This window comes from Myotis lucifugus, unplaced genomic scaffold (assembly GCF_000147115.1).
Source record: "Myotis lucifugus unplaced genomic scaffold, Myoluc2.0 scaffold_16, whole genome shotgun sequence".
Classification (NCBI taxonomy): domain Eukaryota; kingdom Metazoa; phylum Chordata; class Mammalia; order Chiroptera; family Vespertilionidae; genus Myotis; species Myotis lucifugus.
In genome coordinates this window covers 4,755,008-4,767,394 of record NW_005871064.1, presented here as the reverse complement: position 1 = coordinate 4,767,394, position 12,387 = coordinate 4,755,008, and the positions used below count along the sequence as shown (strand labels likewise).

At 42.0% G+C, this 12,387-nt stretch overlaps 1 protein-coding gene across 1 annotated transcript in view; it reads left to right on the top strand.

Annotated features, from left to right (window-relative positions):
- Nucleotides 1-3,702, top strand: part of SETBP1 (SET binding protein 1) — a 95,754-nt gene extending 92,052 nt beyond the window's left edge. Inside the window, exons 3-4 of the mRNA XM_023750799.1 lie at nt 2,757-3,130; nt 3,571-3,702. Of these exons, the coding sequence (XP_023606567.1) occupies nt 2,757-3,130; nt 3,571-3,702 (506 nt within the window). The remainder of the gene's footprint in view (nt 1-2,756; nt 3,131-3,570) is intronic.
- Nucleotides 3,703-12,387: the final 8,685 nt, after the last annotated feature.

The following is a 12,387-nucleotide window of genomic DNA, read 5'->3' as shown; positions in this document are numbered from 1 at the left end:
AAATCTAGAAGAGAATTTTGAGAGTATGTAATCTAACCATCCAATATAGTCGATAAAGAAAAAGAGATTCAGAGAGGCTAAGAGGCCCGTCCTAGTCCAGCCTGTTTTCCAGCCGCACCTGCATGAAGTCCTTCTTGCTACACTGCACTCTGCTTCTGGTCACACACAGGGACAGTGGTTAATCTTGTTTCATCCATACTTCTACTTACCTCCTCCCTTCCCCATTTTTTTGAAGGCAATACAAATTGTATCATATGATTTCATCTATAAATATTTTAGCATGTATTTCTTAAAGATATGCACTTTAAAAGAGCATGATCCCAATGCAATTATGACACCTAAGAAAATTAACAATCTATAATAATAAAAGGGTAATATGCTAATAAGACAGGATGTCCTTACAGACGAAGCCGGGGCTTCGAGGGAAGCCTGGGTCCCAGGTGCTGGAGGGAAACCAGTCTGGCAGGCAGGAGAAGGAAGGCCTACTCTTGCACAAATTTCATGCATCGGGCCTCTAGTAAGTCTATAATACCATGCAATGTCCACATAGTATTCAAATATCCACAAATGCATGAAATAAGATCTCTTTTGACAGTTTGTTTAAATTGGCATCCAAATATGATCATTTTACCTCTTAAGTCTCTGTTAATTTACACCTCCACCCTCTCCCCTACCTGTCTCTCCTTGCATCTTATTTATTGAAGGCACCAAGTTATTTGCCTGGAGATTCCCACCATCTGTGTTTTACTAAATGAATGCCATGTGTGTTTTGAGATTCACAGTGCTTAGGTCTAGAACTGAGCTGCCCAACATGGCTGTTACTGGCCACAGGTAGCTATTTAACTTAAATGAAAAATTATGTTTCTCAGGCACACTGACCACATTTCCGGTGATTAGTAGCCACATGTGACTAGTGGCTACCCTATGGGACAGCACAGATATGGAACATTTCCACCAGTGTAGAAGATTCTATTGGACGACACTACTCTAGAGGCGTAATAAAGTCCCATGAGGTAGCTTTGGAAGGAAGAGACACTGAAATCTCATCCACCCAGTGTTTGGCCCACAGTTGGTCTCCTTTTTCTTTTACAACACTAACTACAAAAAATGCTATTTTTGTAGTCAGACGCTCACTCTGCCTTTTTCTATTTTGATCTTTATAACTTACTTTATTTAAGATTGTTCAGTCGTTATTCATTGCTCAGTAAGTCTTGCAATGACCTTTAGCCTAAAGCAGTACCATTTTGACCTGTCCTGTGGAACTCAGAGCTTCCCACTCCACAAAGCCAGTGTTGTAAAAACTTCAAATGAAACCCCTCCGGGAAATCTGTGTTGGGCACAGCATGAGAGAGGAATGGGGTAAAGCAGGGGAAAGAATAAAGTGGGAGCGCCCAGGAGTAACTGAGAGTGGTATCCATGTTTTAATATTTTTTCCCTCATTTTCCTTAAGATATTTATCCTATTTCTCCACAAGTAGTTGAAAAAATTGGGGCTAACACAACAGACCATGATGCTAAAATGAAACATTTCCTTTTAGGCCTGCAACGTTTAGTAGGGTCAACATCTTCCACTCTATATCTGGGCTTCTTTGGGGTTGAGCATGTAGGGTGAATTATAGAGGTAAGGAACTAATTGAAGACACACTTCTTAAATTTATAAGTGGCCGGTGTGGAGATGGACAGCAGAGTATGTGTGAGTGCCTGTGTGTGTATGTGTATGTGTGTGTGCATATGAATGTACACATGTGTCTCATGAACAACACAAGAGAAAGAACAACCTAAAGGAGGAAAGATCTGCTACGTCTTGAAGCTATTCACACTTTATTGTGCCTGAACTTCAAAATGAAGCAGTTCTGAAGGCTATTTAGTGGCAGCAGTACAGGACTTCCTGAGACCAGAAGTTTGGCTCATAAACTAGAGGAGCATCTGGCCAACAGGACGTGAAAATAGCTCTTTGCAGACAATAGCCTAGTAGTGGGAGTGTAAAGGATTCAGAAACACCTGGCTGATGTTTCCCTTCAGGTTCCCAGAGGATGAACTGGTCAAGTGGACATCATCAGGCAACTTAACAAGTCCAGAAATTTGGGGCGGGGGCTAGGGGAAGAGAATTAGAGAGATGGTGGTATCCTAAATAGAGTGTCTCAGAAAGTAATCCTCCCTCGGACAGTGGAGGAAGGTTAGGAGTAAAATATTACAGTTTAGATCAAGACATCTCTTTTTGGAGGTTGACAGTACATGTGAATCAACCCTACATTCAAGTACCTATCAAGATGGCTTGATAGGGAAGGCAGCTTGTCATTCTATTCATTCAACATTTTCTACAAAAAGAGAAAGTATAACCTAATGCTAAATTGAATCAGATCAAATGTCAAAGGGTCATAAATAATAAAAGCTGTGTTAGGAAAATTCATATTGTGACTCTGACCTTAGACTTCTGAGTGGATCTCCCTAGTGGCATGAGCCTCAGTTTCCAAATCTTAAAAATGGGAACAGGACTACTTCGTGGATTGTTGTGAAGATTGAAATAATAGAACCAGAAATGCTTTGTAGATGTAAGATATTTAATCAATGCTTATTTTTATTGTCTTTAATTTTAATAAGGAAAAGGGGAGAATAAATATTGGGTACTAAGTCATGTCCATGGCATTAATGGCCCCCAATCTCCACAGGCAAATATGATGCCAGGTGTCACTGAAAAGGCGAGCCTTAGGACAGCTGGCATCCTGTGCTCAATTTCTTCTCTCTCCCCTCCTGCAGCCAGCTCCTCCCTGAAGAAACGATTCAAGAGGCGGGAGATCGAGGCCATCCAGTGCGAGGTGCGGAAGATGTGCAGCTACACCAAGATCCTGTCCACCAAGAAGAACCTGGACCACGTGAACAAGATCCTGAAGGCCAAGCGGCTGCAGAGACAATCAAAGACAGGCAACAACTTCGTCAAGAAGAGGAGGGGGCGTCCCCGAAAGCAGCCCACCCAATTCGATGAGGACTCCAGAGACCAAATGCCGGTGCTGGAAAAATGCATCGACCTGCCCAGCAAAAGGGGTCAGAAGCCCAGCCTGAGCCCGCTGGTGCTGGAGCCCGCCGCCAGCCAAGATACCATCATGGCCACCATCGAAGCGGTCATCCACATGGCCAGGGAGGCGCCACCCCTGCCCCCACCGCCGCCTCCTCCCCTCCCACCCCCGCCCCCGCCCCCACCGCCGCCCCCACCTCTGCCCAAGACCCCCAGAGGAGGTGGGAAGAGGAAACACAAACCGCAGCCTCCAGCTCAGCCCCCGCAGCCACCCCCACAGCAGCCCCTTCCCCAGGAAGAGGAGGTCAAGGCCAAAAGGCAGAGGAAGTCCCGAGGGAGTGAGAGTGATGTCCTTCCCTAGTGCGGGACTGGGCATCTGAACCTGGGGCTCGGGGAAAGGACGCCTGGGAAGGCCCCCGCTGCAGGGACACCCTTGCTCTTCTCCTCAGAAGCGGGGCGGGCAGAATCGGGCCAGATGACGGGGTTGAGCCATCAGGAGCTCTTGGGAAAGCAAAGCAGGGGGGACGTCTTCAAAAGAAGCTTGTCTGTGCTTTACAGCAGTCCCCGCCCCAGCGGCACTTGGCTATGGCTAGATCCTGGACAGGCCAGCGAGCAGAAGACCCACGGAGGAGGAGAGAGCTGGTGGTGCCCACGGCCACCGGACCTCCCACGTCCAAGATGTGCCCTTGATGCCACTGCCTTTGCTGACCAGGAAAATGGAAAGGGAAACACCCTGGATTAGGGAACATTCCAAGGGCAGAAAAGCTGCAGATGTCTCAACTGGCTTTGTTGTAACCCACTTCCATTTAATTGTGTGTTTTTTTCATTTCTTTGGGTTTTTCAAGCTGGGCTAGGCTTTGGGCACCAACACGGTCTTCAGGTGACCTGAATCTTTCCGTTAACGATAGTTTCTCAGATGGACTCATGTCATCAGAAGGTGGGATTCTAGTGATAGGCAACCTTAGACTTGCATTCATATTCTTCTGTGAGTCTCTCTGTCGCACATACGCTGATATTTAGCATCGTCTGTTCCTCCTTTCCCTTTGCCCATTAGGTACTTCCATATGCCTTTTCGTTAACTTACCTGCTGCCTTCTTTTCTTTGGTACACACCTGAATAATGTAAACCTTAGCTGTGTTGTACTGTTCACCTTGGCATGCTGTCCCAGGGAACTCAGCTTTGAATCCCAATCCTTGTGAAACTGATAGTATTGTTAGAGCCTTTTAAATAAGTGATTTAGAGCATCTGAGGATCTGTTGACCCAGGCGTCCGCCAGGTTATTTTTATACTTAGAACATATCATCAGAGAATAGGCAGAATAAGATGGTTTTAAGTACCCCACAGCAAATGGAATAACTGACAAATCATCAAAAACTGAAACCCCAGACACCAGAAAGACAAGTGTTTAGCCTTGGTATGTGATTTTTTTTTTCCATACGAATAACTATCATAGGTCATGGGAAAAAGGAAACAAGAAGACAATAGGAGAAGTCCATTATCTCTTGATAATTATTTCTTAAAAGCAAAGGGGAGTAAGTGTTCTTATCTAAAAAAAGGAAAAGCTCCAAGGGTATCACCACTCCAATTGTATTGAGCCACCTTGGACAAAATATCCAAATTGTGGTTGCCTTAATAAACTAAAACATTTTGTACATAATGTAATTATAAATCTATCAGTCTGCATGGATGCAAACTGTGTGTGACAAATCGTCTTTTAAATGGTCAATTTCAACTGTACATTTCTCATCCAAGTTGTACTCTAGTCATTGGTTTAGCGTGGACAGACATTCCATCTCTTATTACCCATTTCCACAGCCCAAGTAAAACATGTTAAGAAGACTCAGAATGAGTATGAAGTCATCCCATTGCAGTAGATGTTTTCTAAAAGTCGGATGTGGAAATTTCAAATGAGTATTTTCAATTTCCTCTTCCCTCCTCCCCTTCCCTTCCCCAAGACATTGAACACCTGGCATGGTAGAGTATAAAAAGAGAGACAGAATTAAGTTTTCTGATGGGAATTAGAATATCTCATTTGCCTCTACGTTCAGCTTCTTTACAGGAAGTAGAACTGGATGGAAATTGTATTATTACTGCAGAACACAACATTATTTCCTTAGAGAGAGATGGATTTTTGTTGGAAACATAAGAGAATAAGAGAGAGGATATCTACGGGAGTGAATTTTAAAATTCCAAGTTAATATGCTGACAAGCATCACTGCTCTGTCATGGTACCAACAGTTGGTTGAAATTACCCAGGGAGCCATCTGTTCTGCACTGTTGCCATGGGCTTCCCATCATTTGCTGCCCAGTAGGTCAGTCGCATTTAATCCCAGCAATATGTAAGTTTAAAGGAATGCATTCTCCCGGACTTTAAAGCTTGTATCATAGAGACTCAGTCTGTGACCCTGCTTGACCTTTGGCATTTCACACAAGTTGAACAGCAAAATCCAACCAGCCACTTTCAATTTGTCATTCCCAAGCCATGTCTGAGTGGTTCCAAAGTCACCAGAGAGGAAGTTTTAAATTAGCCCCACTCACCCCACCATTGCTAGGAAAGAGCAACCATTTTCATTCCAATTAAGCCACGAAGAGGGTTCTCTCCTGTTGGATTTTGAAAATCATTCCCTTCATTCTTTCTTTTGCCCTTCTCCTTTGGGTCTTGTACTGTTTCCCCCCCCCAACCAAGTCTGGGAGCAGATTAAACCTTCCTGCAGAAGAGAATGAGCTGACAGACCCAAAGCTTAATTGGCATTAACCTCTAGAAAGGTGAGAAATTTTAAGCTTGAAATTTTCAAGCCAATGAAAAGTATTCCAGGAGAAATACAACAGAGTTGCAATGTAGACATAAATTTAATTCCTCAGTTTTCATGTGAGTTAAATGCAAATCCTCTTCTTCTACAGCCCTAAGAATAGACTAGGAAACTGCAGAGGACCCAAACTAAGACCTACTTGAGGTCCAGTCACCTGCACAGCTGACCCTTCACCACACAGATTCTCCCTCAGTGTCACACATTACTTTTTTTTCTTTGCTTTCCATTAACATATCTCATCTGTACCAACATTTCCTTATGTTCTAACCACCTCCTTTCCATTTGCCTCCCTTTCCTGTCCTGGCTCACCACTGGCCCAGTCTGGATTCATTTTCTTGTTGGTTGGTTGGTTGGTTGGAGAACCAGATCTCCTGACCTGGTTCTAGCCTGTGTCTAGCCAGCCAACACTGCCTTCTGTGGCCACATTTTTATGTCAGGAAGATGTCATTTGGAATGCCCCAGACTCCCTAAACAGCTCCAAAAACTATTTCATAATAAAAGAAATCACTTAGTTTTCTTTCTTTTCTGGAAAACTTGCCTTCAGCAATCAGGAGGAGTAAGCCTACTTACAATGTAGGGAGTCTAATTAGGGGTGAGCAAAGCTCCCTGGAGGTGATTATGGGTCTCTGATCCACCTTTCTGGGTGACTGGGAGCCGTGTGGTTTTCAACCCCTCATCTCAAATGAAAGGAACAGAAGTTTAACTTCCTCTAAGGCGTGGCTCTGGCTAAAACCCACCCACGGAAGATAGATCTAAGGAAAGGAGATAATGTCATGGGCTGGTTTGTGACTTGGCAGGACCTGAACTCAACAGCCACTAACAGGCCCGAGTAGGTGACTAAAGGCTGACAGAGGGTTCCCATGTTAACTTGGCTGCTGTCTGGAGTGGGGGCCATCTTTGATGGCAATCAGGATTTGTGTTCTACACATTGCTGGGTCTATAAACATGATAAACAAGTGGTGACAATTATAGTATAAGGTGATGTACGTGCAGATCATAAAGGATTTGGTTTTAGGACTTAAGTAGAAAATCCCACTCTTACAATATTCAGATAAGGAGCTTTTGGAGAATATTTTTCCCTACCACTAGGAAGATTTACCTGGGAACTGTGTAAAGTCTACATATATTTCCAAAGCCTTTAAATGCCAACTGTAGCATGGAGAGAGAGGGGGTGGCAGAAGCCGAAATGCCTCAAAAGCCATTTAAGTGTTACATTGCAGGATTTTCAGTCCTCGTTATGTAAAAGTAGATAAATATAGACATTACTCTCAACACTACCCCGTAGTATCACAATGGTCCAAATGCCAGAGCTTACAGATAATGTCATCACAGTGCCTAGAAACTCGAACTGTAATATATCGTAGCATTTTCTTGGTGTTTTTTAAAGTTTCTTTCCACAATGCAAGGCTCCCCCTGCTTCTTGTTTCTTGGAGAGTTTGCCCCACAGATGAGTCTGCCTTCCTTGTTGGGCTCAGTCATTTGGGGAACAGTCTTAGAAGCACATATCAACCAAGGAAGAAACTTCCTGGAAACCTATTGCCCACTTGCCCAGGTATAATAAACACTAAATGGGGGGGGGGGATGACTTGAAAAAAGCTGCCACTGGTCAACACAAAAGGGCAGTTCCAACCTAGGTTGGCATCTTTCTTTTTCTTCCTTTTTAAAAAAAATCTATTTCTTAAATAATAATAAATGCACATGATGTGTTAAATATGTATATATATATTTCAAAAGAAAAAAATGGGGCACAAGATTGTCTTACAAGTCGTGCTGGCTAATTTTTAGTTTGTATTCATAAGTGGTTTTTAAAAGCCTTTTTTAAAGTGTAATTTGCATGTTCTACTTTGATTGTATGTAAACATATTTTAGAACAAAAAAATGTATTTGTATTTTATTGAATATAGAGGCAAGAAAAATTGTACATTGTTTGAAATGTTCTTTTTGTAACAGTTTTTATTCATAAAGCATTTTTGTACATTTAAAATGAACATGGACTTGCTGTTATTTGAGGCGTAGATACATCTGGCATGCTTTACTGTCATGCTCCTCCATGGTCTTAGATGTTGGGTTTTAAACATTTTTTCTAAAAGAAAGCTCAGTCTTTTTCGCTACCAGATCAGGTTAGCACAGTATAGAGCACTTAACTATTAAAAAAAAAGTTAATCCTATTCATATGTTATTCATTGTGTGAAATTAAAGACATTCAATTCAGTCTAACATGAGTTGTGAATTCTTTTGTTTTCTTTTCCATCTGGTTCACATCACTAAGCAGTTTAAGAGCATTGGAGGGTCTTTGCTCACACCAACTGGATATAGAATCATTGAGAAAATTCTAACCCAACTTTTGCCTTTTTGTATGAGTCTGTGAAGTCCATTGTGGGCAAGATTTGAGTCTGATTTGCTGGGTTACTGTTCAAAATCGATCACACCTGGACATAAAGCCAACACTGATTCAAAGAACCAGCGAGTCTTCTGCTAAAAGCATTAAAAATATATTTGTAAGGTGTTGGAGACCCATCCTGTCCTAAACTTTTAGAAGAGCATTGTGGATGAAGATTAAGCTTTTTCCTAATATCCCACGATGTCAGGTTTCTGAAGGATGGATCCCTGGCTGGACTTCAGGTTTGACTGGAGTGAGAGGAAAGGCTATTTAATCAACCACAGGAAGTTCCTGAGGGTCCCTCCATAGTGGACCAGTGTCTGCAATCCCCTAAGGCCGTGGTCGGCAAACTGCGGCTCTCGAGCCACATGTGGCTTTTTGGCCCCTTGAGTGTGGCTCCTCCTAAGCCTTACGAGTACCCTAATTAAGTTAATAACAATGTACCTACCTATATAGTTTAAGTTTAAAAAAATTGGCTCTAAAAAGAAATTTCAATCATTGTACTGTTGATATTTGGCTCTGTTGACTAATGAGTTTGCCGACCACTGCAATGCAGGGAATAGGCAGGAACATACAAGATAGGCCTGTGGAAAATGAACCAGCACTTCTAAGCAGAATGAGGCATGGGGTAAGAGTGCTGGAAGGCTCCAACCCCCAGACTGGACTATTCTCTACTCTTTTTGTTCTAGGTTTTAGTGTATATTCATAAGTGAATTTCAAAAGCCCTTTTTTTAAGTGTCTGTAAACATACAATCATTTATGTATTCTTCATTTCCTTCCTTTATCGTATCTTCTTTGTCTCTTCCAAAAGCCAGCAAGGTAAGTAGGAAATGTTCTGAGCAGCTTCCCATCCCTAATCATCAGTCTGACCCACCATGACTTTTATTAGGACTTCCGGTATTTGCAGCACCCGCAGTGGAATAAGGGGAGCCTGGTGGAATGAATGCAAGTCTTCCCGAGTAGATTATTAGTAGATTATGAGGGCAGCCTCAGGATGGTCGGAGCACTGGTGCTTTAGGTTGCCTTCTGAGATTGAGACTTCAGTCAGCAAACTCTTAGAAAGTAGAATTTGCCCTCTTTTTCTTCTCCTCTGCCTACTATATTGCACTGAACTAGGCAAATTTAAAGCATTAGAGCATCCTCTTTCTAACTGGGGTTCATTAGACCACTGGTATTTCTGAAATCAGCAATGACTTCAGAGAGTGCCTTTAATCTCTTTCTACCAGCTTCTCACTCGGGGACAAAGCTGTTGCCTTAAAATGGTTTGGCTCAACTTTTAGGGTTTTTAAATCGGTCCAGAGAGTCGCAAGGTGCAGATAAAGATTCTCAGGAAAGTCTGATGTGTTTGCATATGTGGCTGGCATGAATGAACCTACCAATAAACAGGTGGAAGAAATATATATTTTGCAATTTCTCTGCAGCTCACTTTTATTAATTTTTAAGAGCCTGTTTTACCAGCCTGGCAGAATCTTAGTTTCAGACCTGGGGAATCTTTTTCTAACCTGGAGGGGACGGGAGGAGGGGTCATTTAGACAGCCTTGCTCCAACTTTCTTCCAAATTGCCTCTCTGTGCCCAAGTCCATTCTATTTCCTTAGTTTCTAGGTTTTTGAAACTGAAAAGCCAGGAAAAAAAACCACACAAAAAACCTTTTTTATTTCTCCCCTGTGCTTTGTGCTGTCAGGAACATGCCCCGAGGGATGAGCACAAACCAGCCTGGCTGCCTGTATGGTGGGGAGGAGACTAACAGAAGAGTGGGCAAAACGGAAATCAGTTACCTCTTAAAAATTTTAACCTGTCACACGTGATAGGGAGTGAGGACAATGGGACGTGAAAAGCTAAAGGATGTGCCCAAGGTCCTGAAGCCTCTTTATAGGTCAAATGAGATAATGAGTGGGTGTGGAAGGCACTGGGAAGGAGCCGAACAGTGTGCAGTTCCATCATTTGTGATTAGTAGTGCTTTTCACTCTTGTGGGATATGCCAATATCCACGTTTTAATTGTTATAAGGCTTTGGCAATAAACTTCCCTGAAGTGTCACTCAGGCCTTTGTTTCCAGGATTAATTAAAGGAAAACTTGGTTCCAAAGTGCTATTGGTATTCACATATGCTACAATTGGGAGGTAACAAGTGGAAATGTTAAACACAAGTGAGAAGAGTTAAAACCATGCACAGTCTCTCATGGTCAAGCTTGATATTTTAAAACGTAATTATCCTCTTTTTAGTGGACAGAGTACATTTAGTCAGCGTGCCCCCTCAAGCTCCTCTCGGTGGGACGGTCTCTCAGACTTTCCTTGTTTGTGACAACCTTGATGGTTTTGAGGAGGACTGCTCAGGTATTCTGTAGAATATCCCTCAATTGGGCTTAAGAACTTTTTTTCACAAGTTCTTAAGAAGATGATCACAGAGGTAAAGCATACACACTATCAACATTGCTTTCGGCTGTTGATATTAACCTTGACCACCTGGCTGAAGAAGCATTTGTACAGTTTCTCCACTAGGTGTGCTCATTGCTAGGGCATCATTACCTCTTGGCCCTATCAGCTGGCAAAACAAGGAAATGTATGTGTGTATCACAATCTCTGTATGTACACTATATATACATATTGTGATATGTAATCATCTGAATCTGTATTAAGCTAAACATGAGTCTAAACTGATATCTTGATATATCTAACTCTAATACATCACCACATGAGTCATTCTAGCCTTCTCTTTTATTTTTTTTCAAAATGAATAATCTTTTAATGCATTTTAACAGGATAAAATAACCAAACTCAATTATATACATACATACAGGAATTCAGTAAGAATATGGGACCCTAGGACAAATTAGACAGTTGAGGTTTATATGCAACCTTGAGTTAAGGAGCAAGGGGGGGTGGGGAGATAATGATTTGGGACTTCAAAGGGGAGGAAGGCAATTCACAGGGAGATGGAGAAGCAAATGTTTGGTAAACAAATGTTTGCTGGGCCATCTTTAACAAAGGGCACAGAGAGGACTTACCTTCCTTCCTAACTGTAACCTTCCACTCCAATAGTGAGAAAACTGGTTCTCACCATCTGCCATTCATTCTCTCAGTTGCTTAATTTTGGTATACTGGCGTCAGAGTAGTTGACTTATACTTATCCTTTTCAAATTGGCTTTTTTTCACTTAGCATAATTCCTTTGAAGCTCATCCAACAGTTTGTGTATCAGTAGTGGGTTTCATTTTATTGCTGAGTAGTACTCCATATTTATAAATAACCATGAGGTTCCAGAAAAGCTCTCTAAACTCTCTGGGCCTCCGGGGACATTTCACTTTATTTTTAAAACCTTATATTATAAAATAAAAACCAATATAGAAACCACACAAAATATGGCTTTATGCATTGTTATAAGGTAAATCATCTATAAGCACCAGAAAGGTCCAAAAATAGAACCTATCCAGCTACCCTAGACTTGCCTCCATGTTCTTCATCCCAACCCAGCCCAACTTTCCTCCAAAAGTCTCCTGACTTTTACACTGATCACGTCAGAGAACTTCTTCATGGTTTTATCAGTCAAGTATACTTCCCTAGACATGAACAATGTCTTATCCACTTTTTAAACTTGATATAGCTTATAGGTCTCTTTGAATCTACTTGTCTCCCCTCCCTCCTTTACCTTCCTGTACATGGACCTGGTGGAGAACCTTGACTGTTTGACCTGCAAAGTTGCCCACTATGGGGATGTTGCTGAAGACTCATCCCTGGTGTAGTTCAGTGTGTTCCTCTGTCCTAGGAATTCCCTGCACATCGGCAGCTAGAGTCAGAGCTGGAGGCTGAGGTAGCTGGATTCAGCTTTGATCCCTTTGGAAAGTTTGGGGGTGGAACTGTATTCATTCATCAAAGAGTTACATAATGCCTGGTTGTTTCTCTGTAATGTTAATAGCTCTTGATGCTTAATGCCTAGATCTACTCACTTAGTAGGATTGAAAAGTGGTTGATGTTTTAATACTAGCATTACTTTTTGCTGATTAGTTGGCATGCTTTTTATGGAGATGCTTTTCCTTATCCCTTCTTTGGTTACCTCTCATGGAACAGTTTATATAAGAAAAGCAAGACAAAATTGTGGTTCTTTATTTTATGTTAAGAATAATAAATTAGTTCCCGACCACCCTCCAAAAGTGACCGATTTGTCTTTTTTTAAAAAAATATACATATTAT